We start from the raw sequence: 18,982 nt of genomic DNA, 5'->3' as shown, positions 1-18,982 counted from the left end.
TCAATTAGTTACCAAGATCATGTTATCTCATCAAACCATCCTCTTCATAAATCCATCTAGTTTAATCTTGAAGCCAGATAGATTTTTTGCCCTCACTACTTCCCTTGGAAGGCTGTTCCAGAACTTCACTCCTCTAATGGTTAGAAACCTTCATCTAATTTTGAGTCTACACTTCCCGGTAGCCAGTTTATATCCATTTGTTCTTGTGTCTACATTGTTATTGAGCTTAAATAATTCCTCTCCCTCCCTGGTATTTATCCCTCTAATATATTTTAAAAGTGCAATCATGTCCCCCCTCAGCCTTCTTTTGGCTAAGGTAAACAAGCCAAGCTCTTTGAGTCTCGTTTCATAAGACAGGTTTTCCATTCCTCGGATCATCCTAGTGGCCCTTTGTACCTGTTCCAGTTTGAATTCATCCTTCTTAAACATGGGAGACCAGAACTGCACACAGTATTCCAAATGAGGTCTCACCAATGACTTGTATAATGGCACTAACACCTCCTTATCCCTACTGGAAATACCTCGCCTAATACATCCCAAGACCGTATTAGCCTTTTTCACAGTCATGTCATATTGGCAGCTCATAGTCATCCTGTGATCAACCAGGACTCCTAGGTCCTTCTCCTCTACTGTCACTTCCAACTAATGTGTCCCCAGCTTATAACTAACATTCTTGTTTTCTTGTTATTAATCCCTAAATGCATAACCTTACACTTCTCACTATTAAATTTCATCCTACTGATATTACTCCAATTTACAAGATCATCCAGATCTTCCTGTATGATATCCCGATCTTTTTCTGAATTGGCAATACCTCCCAACTTTGGGTCATCCGCAAACTTTATTAGCACACTCCCACTGTTGGTGCCAAGGTCAGTAATAAAAAGGTTAAATAAGATTGGTCCCAAAACTGATCCCTGAGGAACTCTGCTAGTAACCTCCCTGCAGCCTGACAGTTCACCTTTCAGTATGGCCCGCTGTAGTCTCCCCTTTAACCAGTTATGGTATGTGTACACTACCACCCTAGTTCGAACTAGGGTGGTTAATGTAGGCAACCGAAGTTGCAAATGAAGCCCGGGATTTGAATTTCCCGGGCTTGATTTGCATCTTGCTGGGCGCTGCCATTTTTAAATCCCCGCTAATTCGGACTCCGTGCCCACGGCTACACGCAGCACGGAGTAGGTAGTTCGGATTAGGCTTCCTATTCCGAACTACCGTTACTCCTCGTGGCCACTGGGAGTAACTACTTATCCACCTCTCAATTTTCATATTGATCCCCATCTTTTCTAATTTAACCAATAATTCCCCATGTGGTACTGTTTCAAATGCCTTACTGAAATCGAGGTAGATTCGATTTACTGCATTTCCTTTATCTAAAAAATCTGTTACTTTCTCAAAGAAGGCGATCAGGTTGGTTTGGCATGATCTCCCTTTTGTAAAACCATGTTGTAATTTGTCCCAATTGCTATTAACCTCAATGTCTCTAACTACTTTCTCCTTCAAAAATTTTTTCAAGACCTTGCATACTACAGATGTCAAACTAACAGACCTTTAATTACCTGGGTCACTTTTTTTCCCTTTCTTAAAAATAGGAACTATATTAGCAATTCTCCAGTCAAATGGTACAATCCCTGAATTTAGAGATTCATTAAAATTTTTTGCTAATGGACTTGCAATTTCATGTGCCAGTTCCTTTAATATTCTTGGATGAAGATTATCTGGGCCCCCCGCTTTACTCCCATTAAGCTGTTCGAGTTTGGCTTTTACCTCGGATATGGTAATATCTACCTCCATATCCTTAGTCCCATTTGTTCTGTTGCCATTATCCCTAAACTCTTCATTAGCCTCATTAAAGACTGAAGCAAAGTATTTTTTAGATATTGGGCCATGCCTAGATTATCCTTAACCTCCACTCCATCCTCAGGGTATGTCTACACTACCCCGCTAGTTCGAACTAGCGGGGTAATGTATGCATACCAAACTTGCTAATGAAGCCCGGGATTTGAATTTCCCGGGCTTCATTAGCATAAAGCCGGCACCGCCATTTTTAAAAGCCGGCTAGTGCGAACCCCGTGCCTCGCGGCTACACGCGGCATGGGCTAGATAGTTCGAACTAGCTAGCTATTCCGAACTATCTGTACGCCTCGTGGAACGAGGCGTACAGATAGTTCGGAATGGCTACGTAGTTTTGTTACGTAGGCTCCTTCATTTTGTTACGTAGGCTCCTCGCATTAGTGCACAAACATCTTAATATTTGCTGTTTGGCCTCAACTCACATTCTTTACCCAATTTGGCATGGACATTGTACCTCCAATATGATCTATTAGACTAGTATCCACTCTGCCCTTCCTCCTTATGTCCACTCTCCTACCCCCGGCTATATCCTTTCTTACTTTGTTTTCCTCCCTCTCAATGCTAAAATCTGGCGTAGAGATTACCTGGACATCTCCCAACCGTCTCCCCCAAATTCTTAGTTTAAAGCTCTCTTAATCAGTTGTGCCAGCCTCCATCCTAGAAGTCTGTTTCCTTCCCTACTTAGGTGAAGTCCATCCCAAGAGAACAGTCCTCTGTCCGTGAATGCCTCCCAGTGGCCATACATCTCAAAGCCCTCCTTATAGCACCACTGCCTGAGCCATCTATTGATCATCATAATCCTGTCACATCTTAGTTGCCCTTCTCTAGGAACAGGCAGAATCCCACTGAAGATCATCTGAGCCTCGATTTCCTTAAGCATCCTCCCCAACCTGGCATAGTCTCCCTTGATTCGTTCCAGCGAGAATCTAGCCACATCATTTGTTCCTACATGAAGGATGATCAATGGATTCTTTCCCACTCCCTTTAGGATCCTCTTCAACCTCAGTTCCACATCCCGTATCTTAGCACCTGGCAGACAGCACACCCTTCTATTATCTGGATCAGCTCTGGTTACAGGCCTATCTATTCTTCTCAATGAGGAGTCCCCAATCATGCAGACCTGCCTTTTCCTGGTGACATTGTGATTCTCTGGTCTATCTCTCGTTTCCTCTGGCTGCAAATCCTTTCCATTCCTATTTTCCTTTGTAATCCTCTTCAACCCATCCTGTGTCCTCCTGGTGCTCATTATTGCTTTTGTCTCCATCTACTCTTCCCCTTTATCTATGGGACTAACCACTCTTCTCTTCGGGTATGTCTACACTACAAAGTTAGTTTGAACTAACGGACGTTAGTTCGAATTAACTTTCATAGGCGCTACACTAGCGCTCCGTTAGTTCGAACTTAATTCAAACTAACGGAGCGCTTAGTTCAAACTAGGTAATCCTCATTCCACGAGAATTAAGCCTAGTTCGAACTTACTAGTTCGAATTAAGGGCTGTGTAGACCCTTAATTCGAACTAGTGGGAGGCTAGCCCTCCCCAGGTTTCCCTGGTGGCCACTCTGGCCAACACCAGGGAAACTCGTCTGCCCCCCTCCCGGCCCCAGATCCTTTAAAGGGGCATGGGCTGGCTACGGTGCCCGTGCCAGGTGCAAGCCTGCCAGCACCCAACCCTCAGACCCTGCACCTGGCATGGATCGAGCCAGCCACCCGATGCCCCCCAGCCCTCCCCCTCTTCCCGGGACCAGGCTGGCGGCTCCCGGGAGCTTGCCCTGGACCGCAAGAGGCGGGCACCTGCCTGGGCTAGTGCGGACATCATGGACCTCGTCCACGATCTCCGCACTAGGCACAGGAAAGTGGCCGTCTAGGGCAGGAGAGCTGCCAGCCTGGCCACCCAGGAGCAGGTGTGCAAGAGAATCAAGGGGGTCCACTGAGACCCCCGACCCTGAGCCCTCAGCTTACAATGGCCGTACTGGGTCAGACCAAAGGTCCATCTAGCCCAGTAGCCTGTCTGCCGACAGCGGCCAACCCTAGGGACCCTGGAGGGAATGGACCGAAGACAGTGACCAAGCCATTTGTCTCATGCCATCCCTCTCCAGCCTTCCACAAACCTTGGGCAGGGACACCACTCCTACCCCCTGGCTAATAGCACTCCATGGACCCAACCTCCATGACTTGATCTCACTTCCCTTTAAACTCTGTTCTAGTTGTAGCCTTCACAGCCTCCTGCAGCAAGGAGTTCCACGGGTTGACTCTTTGCTTTGTGAAGAACAACTTTCTGTTACTAGTTTGAAGCCTGCTACCCATTCCTTTCCTTTGGTGTCCTCTAGTCCTTCTTTATGGGAACTAATGAAGAACTTTTCTGTATGCACCCTCTCCACCCAACTCCTGCTTTTAGAGACCTCTATCCTTTCCCCCCTCCGTCTCCTCTTTTCTAAGCTGAAAAGTCCCAGTCTCTTTAGCCTCTCTTCATATGGGACCTGTTCCCAACCCCTGATCATTTTAGTTGCCCTCCCCTCTCCCAGCCTTTCTCTTCCCCTCTCCCACCTCCTTTTCCCAGTCTCCCCCAGTTGTGTTCAATAAAGACAGATTCCATTTTTGAACACAATTGTCCTTTATTTTGTACATCAAGAAAAGGGGCTAGGGAAGGGTAAGTGGAAGGAGGTGAGGGAGGAATGGGGTACAAGCCCCCGATAGGGAGGACTGGGCTGGCTCTGCGGGCTTCTGGGTGTGGAAGCTCTCCTGCAGCTCTCCAATTGCCCCCTCTCCCCGGATGGCAGCCTGCGGCAAGTGCAGCCGGGCTGATGGCCGAGTGCTGTGATGTGCCCAGTGTGGGTACTCAGGGCACTCCAAGCCAAGACTGCTTTGCAAGCGGGGCACCCCTGAGAACTGTCTGTCCGGGGTGGGGGTCGGGACCCTTTAAGCGCAGCCCTCAGCTAGCCTGAGACAGCATCTCCACGCTCTAAGTCCTCCTCTGATGCCCTGCCGGCACTGCTTCCGGCCATCCTTAAGCCGGTTCAGGGTCCACTTAATGTGGACATGCTAGTTCGAATTAGCAAAACGCTAATTCGAACTAGTTTTTAGTTCTAGACGCGTTAGTTCGAATTAGCTTAGTTAGAATTAACTAATTCGAACTAAGTTAGTTCGTATTAGCGCTGTAGTGTAGACGTACCCTTCTTCCTTGCCTTTCCACCTTCAGTGGCCACCTGCTGTACCCTTTCTCCATTCTCCAACTCCGCATGCCTGTTCTTAAGCTCAATTTCTCCTTCACTGGCCCATCTTTTCCTCTGCCTGATTCTCTTAGTCACATGCTTCCACTGTCCATTTTCTTCGCCCAGCAGTCCCCCCTCAGAGGCCTTTGATCCTGCTTCCATCTGCATGTCTAAGCTTTCCCCTTCAGCCACATCATGCCTTTGCTCCATCATCTGCTCAAACCCCCTTCTAAACTCGACCAGAGTTTCCACCTCCAATTCTCAGATATTTTCTTCCATCAGTTCTATGAGGCGGCACTTCATGCAAACAAAACTCCTTTCAGGTACCCCCTCCAGGATCATGTACATACCGCAGCTGCCACATCTTATCATCCTCCTTGTGTCCTCCACTACTTGGGTCATGGCCACTGCTGCCTCTGTGTTTATTGGCCTTCTCCCCTAAATCCTGTTAATCTGGCAAACACAAAAACAAACCAAAACACGACCCCCCCAACGGCAAAAACAAATCCCAAACGAGTCCCATAATCCAAACTCCCTTTACCAACTCCCACTCAAACTCCCCTGTTCACAGCTCTGTTTGCTGACTTCTCTGCCGCTGCAGCTGTTTCTTAAACTTTTTAAGACTGAGGAACACCAAACAATTTTTTTATGAGGAACACCAAAGATAATAAAAAATAAATGGTAAATAAGGTCATGTGTTCGGCCAGGAGGGAGGGTAGAGGGGCTGAATGTCTGGCTAGGAGCAAGTATTGGGGCAGAGGGTCTGGCCAGGAGGCAGGGTGCAGGAGGGTACTTGGGGCAGGGTGTGAGAGCAAGCTGGGAATGTGGGGTCTTGGCAGGGGAAGGAGCGTGAAGGGGGGTTAGGGTGCGGGGTCTGGGCATGAGGGGGATGCTTACCTGGCTTGGCACCCTGCTGCAGTAGGGAAAGCCTCCAGGAAGCATATTCTTGTTCCTGAGGGCTGAGGGGGGACAGGGGATGGAGAGCTCAGTTCTCTGGCCTCCCCCTCACCCTCCACCCATGCAGCAGGGAACCCAGTGCAGCTGCAGCACCAGGCCAGGCTTTCTGCTGGCAGGGCAGGTAAAAGCTGCTGCCAGCACATGTGGAGGAGGACAAGGCTGCAGGGCACCAGAGGTCCCATAGGACAGGGGTCGTAATGCGGTCTGGAGGCGGAGCGGGAAGCAGCCGCAGCAGGAGCTGTCTACGGGCTCTGCAGTGGGTGGGAGAGCAGAATTGTATCTGTTCTTTCCATGGCACACTGCTGACTGCCTCCCTGCACACTGGTGTGCCGCGGAACACCCTTTAAGAAATGCTGCTGTAGATGCTCATGCTGATCAAGATTTCCAGGGACACTCTCTTAAACCAGTCCTTGTTCAAGAACATTGTCTCCCCTCATTTACCCTTGCGTCTCTAACCCTGTAACGATGGAGAATATGCCAGTGTAGGTCCCTCATGTAACCCTTATCCACCTCACAACCAAGGCGGTGCAAGAACCATCAGAGGGAAGCACTTCTTTCCCCGGCGTTCTTCCAGATCTGATGCACAGGAATCTGAGTGTCTCTTCCTTTGGGTGTTCATAGATTCAACTGCTCCAGGGGAAATTCATCTCCGTCTGGTAAACGGCTCGAGTCGCTGCTCTGGGAGAGTCGAGGTGCTACGCAACATGCAGTGGGGGACCGTCTGTGATGACGACTGGGACTTAACTGATGCTGGAGTCGTGTGCAGACAACTGAGCTGTGGGACGGCGCTCTCAGCCCCAGGCGGGGCTCAGTTTGGACGAGGCTCTGAGCGTATCTGGCTGGATGACGTTAACTGCACGGGGACAGAAGCTTCCCTCTCCGAATGCACGGCACGGCCCTGGGGAGACCACAACTGTAACCATGGAGAAGATGCGAGTGCCGTGTGCTCAGGTAACCTCATCTATGTCACCTCCTACAGGGCACAAAATTATGCTGCAGGGGTGGGTGTTGGTTCTGTTACAGTTCAGGGCGGTCTGTCTAGTAGTCCCCGTCCATGTCCAGCAAGGGCCCCAAAGCCAGGCTTCCGGCTCCTAAGCCGTCGCTGCTCCTTTGTGGAGATCCCTGTCTGTCCCTCCTGGTTGGGCTATTTTCATGTCACAAGGCCCCTCTCCGCCATGTACACAGTGATTTTCACCACCAAGAGACTCGTTAGGCTAGCCTCTCTTCCTGCAGACACTGATTACAGCATCACTGCCAATAGTTAAGCTGGCCGCCAGCTCAGCTCTTTCTTAGCAAATGCCTTCATTATGAAGATGAGCGCTTCAGGGTTGGGTCACTCTGGGTGCTGTCATTGTAGAATCTGTAGTGACCTCTGTGCCCCAGAATGGTGCTGGTACCTGCACTGGGAGGAGGCAGACATCCAGCGATTGACCTCTCTGCTCTGAATCACTGGTGTTTCTGTGACCAGCTCCCAGGGCAGCCAACCGAGATGTTGAGCTTCGGAGGTGCAAAAAGTGGGTACAGAATTAGCCTCTAGATTATAGTCGAGTGTTGATCATTCAAGAGGGATCCAAGCAGACCTGGAGATCTCCTATCCATGGATTAAAACCTTCCCAGATAAAGAGTTAGTCAGATTGAAAGTAAAAAGGATCAGGTCTTTGTAGAGTTTTCCAGCAGCCTCTCCACCATTCAGTCCTTCCAAAAAACTCTTTCTCCCCAGCATCACCAGGAATTAGCTACACGGATTGGGGTGACGTAAGAGACAGCCATTCACAGATGATTTGCCATACACTTTAAACAAAGATGAATACGGTGTAGATTGGGGCCATTTGATTCTACAGTTCTTCTCTAACAATGTGCTTGCAAAGACACAAATACACCCACATTCCCTACCAGTCCGTCCCTTAAGGTTGAATGTGGCTCATTAATCCTGCGGTATGGTTAACCCAGTCTGGCCATAGCTCAGTCTCCAAAACCTCCCTGTGACACCAGCACTACCGTCATGCAGGCCTTGGGGAGGATTGGCTGAGTGTGGGAGGGGATGTCTTCCCCTCTCTGTTGTGGGTGAGTCCTGCGATCTAGTGAGGATGACTGTATGGAGTAGCGGGTGTGGACTGGAGCTAGGAAAGGTGTTTTGTCATCTGAGTCATCCCAGATCCTCTTGGTTCATAACACTAGAATGGGGCTATGTATGGGCAAAGACCCCACTAGATACATTGGAATCGGAATTACCCTGTAGATGCTCATGATGATCAAGATTTCAAGGGTCACACTCTTAAACCAGGGTTAAGAGGGGGACGGAGTAGCTGATGGGCCACTGGTGTGTGGCTCCCCTGATCTCCTGGGTCCCAGCACCTCTCACTGCTCTGTCTGGCCCCAACTGCTCTGGACTCTGCCCCACCCAGTGACACCCAGCCATTTTTGCGATCGGGGTTTTTTTGCAGAAAACAAATCTGAGCTGTCTACACTGGACTTTTGCCTTAATGGGAGCAGAATAGTATTTCTGCAAGAAGCACTGATTTCTTACAGTAGGAAGTCAGTGCTTTTGCGGAAATTCAAGCGGCCAGTGTAGACAGCTGGCAAGTTTTTCCGGAAAAGCGGCTGATTTTCCGGAAAAACTTTCCAGTCTAGACACAGCCCAGGTGTGGCCTCACCAGAGCTGAATAAAGGCGAATAATCACTTCTCTAGATCTGCTGGCATTGCTCCTCCTAATGCACCCTAATATGCCATTCATCTTCTTGGCTACAAGGGCACACTGTTGACTTATATCCAGCTTCTCATCCACTGTAATCCCCAAGTCCTTTTCTGCAGAAGTGCTACTTAGATATTCGGTCCTCGGCCTGTAACAATGCTTGAGATTCTTCCGTCCCAAGTACACTTTTCATTGTTGAACCTCATCAGATTTCTTTTGCCCCAATCCTCTAATCTGTCCAGGTCACTTTGGACCTTATCCCTGCGCTCCAGCGTATCTGCCTCTCCCCCTAGCTTAGTGTCATCTGCAAACTTGCTGAGGGTGCAATCCATCCCCTCATCCAGGTCATTAATAAAAATGTTGAACAAAACCAGTCCTAGAACAGATCCATGGGACACTCCACTAGAAACCAACCACCAACCTGACATCGAGCCGTTGATCACTACCCGTAGGGCGTGACTGTCTAGCCAGCTTTCTCTCTATCTTACATTTATCCAATCCATACTCCCTTATCTTGCTGGCAAGAATATTGTGAGAGACTGTATAAAAAGCTTTGCTAAAGTCAAGGTAATCAGCTAATCAGATTGGTCCAGCAGGACTTGCCCTTTGTGAATCCATGTTGAATATTCCTGATCACTTTCCCCTCTTCCAAGTGCTTCAAAATGGATTCCTTGAGGATCCCCTCCATGATTTTTCTGGGGACTGAGGGAAAGCTGACTGGTCTGTAGTTCCCTGGATTGTCCTTCTTCCCTTTTTTAAAGATGGGCACTACATTTGCCTTTTTCCAATAATCCGGGATCTCTCCCGATCTCCACAAGTTTTCAAAGATAACGGCCAAAGGCTCCACAATGATGGTTGCCAACTCCCTCGGTACCGTTGGATGCATTAAATCTGGACCCATGGATTTGTGTATGTCTAGCTTTTCTAAATAGTTCCTAACTTGTTCTTTCCCTACCAAGAGCAGTCCACCTCCTTCCCCTACTGTGTTGTCTCGTGCGTTAGTCTGTGAGATGACCTTGTCCATGAAGACAGAGGCAAAGAAAGCATTGAATACTTCAGCTTTTCCCACATCATCTGTCACTAGGTTACCTCCCTCATCCAGTAAGGGCCCTACACCCTCTCTGATCACCCTCTTATTGCTAACATGCCTGTCTTCGGTCCATCCCCTCCAGGGTCCCTAGGGTTGGCCGCTGTCGGCAGACAGGCTACTGGGCTAGATGGACCTTTGGTCTGACCCAGGACGGCCATTGTAAGCTCAGGGCTCAGGGTCGGGGGTCTCAGTGGACCCCCTTGATTTTCATGCACACCTGCTCTTGGGTGGCCAGGCTGGCAGCTCTCCTGCCCTAGACGGCCACTTTCCTGTGCCTAGTGCGGAGATCGTGGATGAGGTCCACGATGTCCGCACTAGCCCAGGAAGGTGCCCGCCTCTTGCGGTCCAGGGCAAGCTCCCGGGAGCCGCCAGCCTGGTCCCGGGAAGAGGGGGTGGGCTGGGGGACATCAGGTGGGTGGCTCTGTGCCGTGCCAGGTGCAGGGTCTGCCGGCTGGGTGCTGGCAGGCTTGCACCTGGCACGGGCACCGTAGCCAGCCCGTGCCCCTTTAAGGGGTCCGGGGCCTGGAGGGGGGCATAGAGTTTCCCTGGTGTTGGCCAGAGTGGCCACCAGGGAAACCTGGGGAGGGCTAGCCTCCCACTAGTTCGAATTAAGGGGCTACACACCCCTTAATTCGAACTAGCTAGTTCGAACTAGGCTTAATCCTCGTAAAATGAGGTTTTCCTAGTTTGAACTAAGCGCTCCGCTAGTTCGATTCAAATTCAAACTAGCGGAGCGCTAGTGTAGCGCCTATTAAAGTTAGTTCGAACTAACGTCCGTTAGTTCGAACTAACTTTGTAGTGTAGACATACCCAGGGTGATTAAAGTCCTCCATGAGAACCATGGCCTGTGATCTGGAAGCTTCTCTCAGTTGTCTGAAGAAAGCCTCGTCTACCTCATCCACCTAATCCTGTGGTCTATAGCAGACACCAACCACACCAACACCCGTGTTGCTTTCACCTCTAAACTTAACCCATAGAGCAAAGAACATACCTGACATTAGGACCCAGAATGCCACAGGAGTGAGGCAGCTGCCCAAGTGCATATCAAAGAATCCTAGGTCATTGAGTCCAGCCCCCTGCCCCATGCAGGACCACCCCAACTAAATCAACCCAAGCCGAGACGTAAAAACCTCTAATGATGGAGATTCCGCCACCACCCTAGGGAACCCATCCCAGTGCTTCACTACCCTTCAGGCAGGCACTCTGGGAACACAGGACTGAGTGCTCAGGTGCGGCCTCGCTGGGTGATCACTGCACAGTCTGCCTGGGGAGGAAAAAGGGGACCGGGCAGGCCCAGAGGATGGGACAAGCGGGGCCTGGGATTGACACCCTCTCAAGTACCATGGGGCAGAGTTATGGAGGGAAAATGCCCTCAAGTGTCAGAATAAGATTCCACTCACACTGTCTGCTACTCACACACCACAGCGGGGTGGGGAGTCAGGACTCCTGGGTTATGTCCTCGGCACTGGGAGGAAAGTGGGGTCTAGTAGCTAAAGCAGGAGTCCCAGAGCTGGGATAGGGTGCTGCCTCTCTGGTCACCATGGTCCATCCCCAGCTCCAAGGCACCAGCCAAGACCAGCCAGCAAGTCCCTTAGGATCTCAGTTTGGCTTCTGAGACACTCTGAGTTTGGGCGCCCCACACAGCCCATGGGGAAGACCCCACCGGGGCCCTTGTGACTGACCCTCTGGCAGGGACATCCTGTAGCTCCACATGGGGAAGGGGTTTGATCCCTGGGCAGTGTCTGGATCATGGTGGGTGCCCATCCTCTGAGAGCACACAGGCTGCTGGAACTGGGGCAGGAATGGGGGGCAGGGATGACTGTTACTGCCAAAGCTCCTCTGGGACCCAGGGCTCAGCTCTCCACACCTGCTATGACACTAAGACAGCAGGGATGGACAGAGCCTGTGAGGGACACAGCATGGGGGGAGGAGGCGCCATGGGAAAGCTGGTTCTTACCCCGTCAGTCAGGCAATTTCCCTTCACTCGCTTACACTTTAACCACAGAGGCGATGCTGGCGTGGGGCGCTCTGGTAACCCTGCCCTGGCTGTCGCCTTTGTCTCCATCACAGCAAGAGGCAATATTCTGCACATCACTTCTCTTGCCAAAATGGGCTCTTCTCCCATTGCTTCTGCCAGCCAACCAAGCTGGCCCAAGTAAATGGAGCAAACGCTCACTTCTGCTAGAGAAACAGGGACAACTGAGACAGGGCTTGCCAAGGGGGTTGTTGCAGTGAAAACGGGATATATGCTCAAGTGTCCCACTCAGACATTTGCAGATTCAGCAGTTACTGCCTCTATTCTGTGCCAATTGGTTATTGGATGGAAGATGGAGCCTGACAGAAAGAGGATTCCCCACTAGATGTATGTGGACTCTGACGGACCCTGTAGGTGTTCATGAAGACTAGAAACTTTGGCCTAATATGTCCAGAGACAGGCTTTTAAACCTGTCTTTGCTTGACAATGGAGGGTCACTGAATTTGCCCTTGAACCTCCAGCACTATAACCCTGAAGAAGATGCCAGTGTTGGCTGCTCAGGTAACCCTTATCTATCTCACAAGTGAAGTGGTAAAGGATCCATCTGAGGGAGGACCCGCGTACACCAGCAATCTTTGTGATTTGAAGCAGTGAATTCACTTGGAGTGTTTCTTCCTTTGGGGGACTGTAGATTCAACCCCTCCAGGGGAGATTCCGCTTCGGCTGGTGAATAGCTCGAGTCGCTGTGCTGGGAGAGTCGAGGTGCTGCACAACCGCCAGTGGGGAACAGTGTGTGACGACAGCTGGGACTTAACCGATGCTGAAGTCGTGTGCCGGCAGCTTGGCTGTGGGACGGCGCTATCAGCCCCAAAGGAGGCTTGGTTTGGACAAGGCTCTGAGCTTATCTGGCTGGATGATGTCAGCTGCAGGGGGACAGAAGATGCCCTCTCCGAATGCAACTCTAGAACTTGGGGAGAACATAACTGCAACCATACAGAAGATGCGAGTGCTGTGTGCTCAGGTAACCTCGTCTATGTCACCTCCTACGGGGCATATTATGCTGCAGGGATGGGTGTTGGTTCTGTCACAGTTCAGGGCAATCTCACCAGTATTCCCTGTCCGTGTCCAGTAAGTGCCCCAAAATTAGGCTTTCAGCTCCTGAGCCATCACCACTCCGTTGTGGAGAGCCCTGTCTCTCTCCCTCCTGGCTGGGCTATTTCCATGTCAAAAGGCCTCTCTCCACCATGTATACCATAATTTTTACTACCAAGAGAGATTGGCTAATGAGGCTGGCCTTTGTCTCTGCAGACACTAATTACAGTATTACTGTAATTAAGCAGGCACCCAGCTCAGCTCTGTCTTAGCAAATGCTTAAATTACTAAGGGTACGTCTAAATTACATGGCTCCGTCAGTGAGCCATGTAGATTAGTCAGGACGGCAAAGGGAAATGAAGCCATGATTTAAATAATCGCAGCTTCATTTACATCAAAATAGCCGCCACACTGTGCTGATCAGCTGATTGTCGACTCAGCGCAGTAGTCTAGACGGAGATCTACCGACCCCAGAACCTTTTGTCGGCAGATCCTGTAAGCCTCGTTTCACAAGGAATAAAGGATCTTCCGATGAAGGGTTCTGGTGTCGGGAGATCGCCATCTAGACTACCGCACTGAGCCAACAATCAGCTGATCAGCACAGCGCAGTGGCCATTTTGATGTAAATGAAGCTGCGATTATTTAAATCACGGCTTCATTTCCCTTTGCCGTCCTGACTAATCTACATGGCTCCGTCGACGGAGAAATGTGGTTTAGATACACCCTAAGACGAGCACTTCAGGTCTGGGTTTCTCTGGGTGCTGTCATCATAGAATCTGTAGCGACCGCTGCATCCCAGAATAGTGCTGGTATCCTGTCCTGGGAGCTTCGGAGGTGCAAAAAGTGGGTACAGGATTAGCCTATAGATTATAGTCAAGTGTTGATCATTCAAGAGGGATTCAAGCAGGCCTGGAGATCTCCTATCCATGGATTAAAACCTTCCCAGATAAAGCGTAAGTGAGATTGAAAGTAAAAAGGATCAGGTCTTTGTAGAGCTTTCCAGCAGCCTCTCCACCATTGAATCCTGGATTCTTCCAAAAAGCTCTTTCTCCCCAGCATCACCAGGAATTAGCTACACGGATTGGGGTGACGTAAGAGACAGCCATTCACAGATGATTTGCCATAGACTTTAAACAGAGATGAATACACTGTAGACGGGAGCCATTTGATTCTACAGTTCTCCTCTAACAATGTGCTTGCAAAGACACAAATACACCCACATTCCCTACCAGTCTGTCCCTTAAGGTTGAATGTGGGTCATTTATCCTGAGGGATGTTTAAGCCAGTCTGGCCATGGGGCACAGTCTCCAAAACCTCCCTGTGGCACCGGCACTACCGTCATGCAGGCCGTGGGGAGGATGACTGAGTGTGGGAGGGGATGTCTTCCCCTCTCTGTTCTGGGTTAGCCCTGCGAGCCAGTGAGGATGACTGTCTGGAGTAGCGGGTGTGGACTGGAGCTGTGAAAGATGTTTTGCCATCTGAGTCATCCCAGACCCTGCTGGCTCACAACACTAGAATGGGGCTGTGTATGGGCAACGACCCCACTAGATGCATTTGGAGTCAGAATGATGCTGTAGATGCTCATGATAATCAAGGTTTCCAGGGACACCTAATTTACCCTTGTGTCTTTAACCCTGTAATGATGGAGAAGATGCCAATATTGGTTGCTCAAGTAACCCTTATCCACCTCACAACAAGGCGGTGCAAGAACCATCAGAGGGTAGCACTTCTTTCCGCAGCATCCTTTCAGATCTGATGCACAGGCATTTGAGTATCTCTTCCTTTGGGTGTTCCTAGATTCAGCTCCTCCAGGAGAGATTCCACTCCGGCTGGTGAATGGTTCGAGTCGCTGCGCTGGGAGAGTCGAGGTGCTACACAACCTGCAGTGGGGAACCGTGTGTGATGACAGCTGGGACTTAACCGATGCTGGAGTCGTGTGCAGGCAGCTGGGCTGTGGGACGGCGCTCTCAGCCCCAGGGGGGGCTCGGTTTGGACGAGGCTCTGAGCGTATCTGGCTGGATGACGTCAGCTGCAGAGGGACAGAAGCTTCCCTCTCTGAATGCAAATCTAGATCTTGGGGAGATCATAACTGTAACCACGGAGAAGATGCGAATGCCGTGTGCTCAGGTAACTCTCATCTATGTCACCTCCTAGCTGGTGCAACAGGGCTCTGTGGTGCAGGGATGGGTGTTGGTTCTGTCACAGTTCAGGGCAGTCTCATTGTTATTCCTCCTCGTCATCCAGCCAGATTCTACTAAACTGCTCAAGATGATTAAGACCAAAGCAGAATGTGAAGAGATTCAAAAGGCTCTCACAAAACTAGGTGATCGGGTAATAAAATGACAAATGAACTTTAATATTGATAAATGCAATGTAATGCACATTGGAAAAAATAATCCCAACTCTACATACAAAATGATGGGGACTAATCTAGCTATAGTCACTGAAGAATTAGATTCTGGTCTAAGAGGCTGGAATTCCTAGGCCTTGGGTCCCAGTGGCACTAGCTAACTCCAGGACCTAACCACTAGGCCACTCTACTACCCATGAGATCTGGCCACACCACTCAAAAGTGAGATCTTAGAGTCATTGTGAATAATTCTCTGAAAACAGCCACTCAATATGCAGCAGCATGCAAAAAAGCAAACAGAGTGTTAGGAATCTTTTTTTAAAGGATACAGATGTGGTCACCTCATCTCAAAAACATTATCTTGGCACTGGAAAATGTTCAAAAAAGGGCAACAAAAATGATTAGGGGTTTGAAATGGCTGCAATATGAAGAGAGAATAAAAGGACTGGGACTTTTAAGCTTAGAAAAGAGGAGCCTAAGAGGAGATATGATAGAGGTGTATAAAATTATGACAAGTGTGGAGAAAGTGAATACAGAAAAAGTATTTATTTGTTCCCATAACATAAGAACTAGGAGTCACCTAATGAAATTAATAGGTAGTAGGTTTAAAACAAACAAAAGAAAGCTTTTCAGTGCACAATCAACCTGTAGAACTCCTCACCAGAGGATGTTGTGAAGACCAGGATTTTAACAGAGTTCAGAAAAGAACTAGATAAAATCATGGATGTTAGGTCCATCAATACTTATTAGCCAGAATAGGTAGAAATGGTGTCCCTACACTCTGTTTGCCGGGGCTGAAAATGGATGACAGGAGAAGGATCACTTGAGGATTAACTGTTCTGTTCACTCCCTCTGGGGCATCTAACATTGGCCATTGTTGGAAGACAGGATGCTGGGCTAGATGGACCTTTGGTCTTATCCAGTATGGCTGTTTTTATATTTGGATGTTCTTATAGATTCAGCCCCTCCAGGCGAGATTCTGCTCCGGCTGGTGAACGGCTCGAGTCGCTGCGCTGGGAGAGTCGAGGTGCTACACAACCTGGAGTGGGGAACTGTGTGTGATGACAGCTGGGACTTGCAGGATGCCAGAGTTGTGTGCAGGCAGCTGGGCTGTGGGATGGCGTTATCAGCCCCAAGCGGAGCTCAATTTGGACAAGGCTCTCAGCATATCTGGCTGGATGAGGTTACCTGCGCGGGGACAGAATCTGCCATCTCTGAATGCACGGCACGGCCTTGGGGAAAGCACAACTGTAACCACAGAGAAGATGCGGGTGTTGTGTGCTCAGGTAACCCTCATTCCAAGGGGGCATGAAGATAAATAGAGCATTGGCCGCCCTTCAGGGACTAACCCTGACAAGCTGTGTACTGCCCATGGGTTGTTTATTGCCTTCCCTTGCCCTAGATAGATCCTGGGACCATCCCTGTTTTAATCATTCGCTCCCACTCCCCTTTCATCATTGGAGCAGGTTAGACAAACATCTGTGAGGGACCATGGTGTCCAACACACTAGCCACTAGTGGCTGTTTGCTGGTTGCATTTGACTAATTGGCTTAAACAATGTGGCTATTTTGCCAGCTGAGTATGGCTAGTTCACTATGGCAGTAGACTGCTTCAGAACTGGTGGCATACCACAGCTCTAGATGGTGCTTGGTCCTGCCGTGAGTGCAGGAGACTGGACTTGAGGACCTCTTGAGATTCCTTGCAGTTCTATGATTCCGTCGAGACAATGCCTGGCAAGTATTTGACCTGCTCTTAAACATCTCCTGTGGAGAACACACCAGTGCTGAGCATCAGGTGATCCTCATCCATGTCATGTCCCATGTGGCTCTAGAGCTGTCAGTGAGGTGCCATGTTCCCCCACATCTCGGCTGTGTCTAGACAGCCGCTTTTCCAGAAAAACTTGCCAGCTGTCTACACTGGCCGCTTGAATTTCCGCAAAAGCACTGACTTCCTACTGTAAGAAATCAGTGCTTCTTGCAGAAATACTATGCTGCTCCCGTTCAGGCAAAAGTCCCTTTTGCGCAAAACTTTTGTGCAAAAGGGCCAGTGTAGACAGCTCAGATTTGTTTTGCGCAAAAAAGCCCTGATCGCAAAAATGGCAATCGGGGCTTTCTTGCGCAAAAGCGCGTCTAGATTGGCATGGACGCTTTTCCGCAAAAAGTGCTTTTGTGGAAAAGCGTCCGTGCCAATCTAGACGCTCTTTTCCAAAAATGCTTTTAACAGAAAACTTTTCCATTAAAAGCATTTCCGGAAAATCATGCCAGTCTAGACGTAGCCTTAGTGATCAGATGTAGAAGACTCTCTCTGAATGTCTCTTCCCATGGGGCATTTGCAGATTCGGTCATCCCTGACACTGTTCCACTCCGGCTGGTGAACGGCTCCAGTCACTGCGCTGGGAGAGTCGAGGTGCTTCACAACCACAAGTGGGGAACCGTGTGTGATGACAGCTGGGACCTACAGGATGCTGGAGTCGTGTGCAGGCAGCTGGGCTGTGGGACGGCGCTATCAGCCCCAGGGGCGGCTCATTTTGGGCAAGGATCTGACATTATCTTGCTGGATGAGGTTCAGTGCACAGGCACAGAAGCGGGCCTAGAAGAATGCCAGGCTCGGCCATGGGGAGAACACAATTGTAACCATGGAGAAGATGCCAGCGTTGTGTGCTCAGGTGAGCTTCCTGCATATCACTTCCTGTGTGTGCTGCCGGGAGGTATTGGTCATTCTGCAGGGAGCTCTGTCCTCCTGCAGTCAGTGCTGATGCAGGGCTGCAGCGTGGTGCTCGTGGGCCTGTGCTCCACGGCATGGGGTGAGACTGCCTGCCTGCAGTCCGAGCTGGCCCAGAGATGCAGTTTGGTGCCTTGGGGTCCATGCTGCAGGTAGGAGCATTGGTGTTGTCCTCTCACAGTCAGCGCTGAGCACAGGAGTCACTCCCCCGCCGCAGGCTGAGGCAGAGGCTGGGTCGAATCCTGGCCTCTTGAGTCCCAGCCCAGTGTCCACCTGCTGCACCAGGCTCTGAGATAACAGCCTGCTACTCTTGTGCAGGTCGCGCTCCCTCCAATGGCCCCAACGGGGTCCCTGCTTCAGGACTGGCCGATTGCCCAACTGTGTTTGTGCCCATGGTCCCAGAGTGTGGATGTCCCTGCTCCTGGGAAAGGGGATCCATTCAGAGACTGCCTTGTAGTGCAAGGGAAGGGAAATCTAGGGAGAACCAGGCCCTGGTGTGTTAACCCAGTCTCCTTTTTTGCAGGTGAAGAGCATCTAAAGTAGCTGGTGATGAAGGGACGCTGTCCCCAGACACAGCACACCCAACCCCACAGACAGAGCCCCTCTCAGAGCCCAGCAATGAGACAAACCAGCTGGAGGAGACCTGATGTTCTCTGAGAGCTACCCCCAGGCCAGGTTGTGACAGAAGTAGGGAAGACTGGGCCTAGGCCTCGACATGAGCTGCGCTGGCTGGAGCTGCCTGGGCAGACCATTCAATGGGACATTGGCCTTTGGAGAGCTGTGTGTCCTGAGCCTGAAGAGCCCACAGTGATCATCTCGTCTGAGTCCCCCTCCCACTTCCCTCATCTAGCACAGGCCAGAGAACTGACAGGGAGGAAGTTTTTCCTATGGTCCAACCTCACCATCCCTTGCTGCAGTTTAAGCCCATTGCTTCTTGTCCTATCCTCAGAGGTTAATGAGAATCATTTTCTCCCTCTATTTGCAACAACCTCTTAGGTTCTTGAAAGCTGTGATCATGTCCCCTCTCCGTGATGACGGTA

At 50.1% G+C, this 18,982-nt stretch overlaps 1 protein-coding gene across 1 annotated transcript in view; it reads left to right on the top strand.

The window, feature by feature from the left end:
• Window positions 1–18,982, top strand: part of LOC102455270 (uncharacterized) — a 101,789-nt gene that overhangs the window by 47,499 nt on the left and 35,308 nt on the right. Inside the window, exons 21-25 of the mRNA XM_075914435.1 lie at window positions 6,643–6,972; window positions 12,471–12,800; window positions 14,669–14,998; window positions 16,178–16,507; window positions 17,557–17,886. Coding sequence (XP_075770550.1) covers window positions 6,643–6,972; window positions 12,471–12,800; window positions 14,669–14,998; window positions 16,178–16,507; window positions 17,557–17,886 — 1,650 coding nt within the window. The remainder of the gene's footprint in view (window positions 1–6,642; window positions 6,973–12,470; window positions 12,801–14,668; window positions 14,999–16,177; window positions 16,508–17,556; window positions 17,887–18,982) is intronic.

The sequence above is a fragment of the Pelodiscus sinensis genome, chromosome 33 (assembly GCF_049634645.1).
Source record: "Pelodiscus sinensis isolate JC-2024 chromosome 33, ASM4963464v1, whole genome shotgun sequence".
Lineage (NCBI taxonomy): Eukaryota > Metazoa > Chordata > Testudines > Trionychidae > Pelodiscus > Pelodiscus sinensis.
The sequence above is the reverse complement of the archived record's forward strand: the minus strand, read 5'-3'. Positions and strand labels throughout refer to the sequence as shown.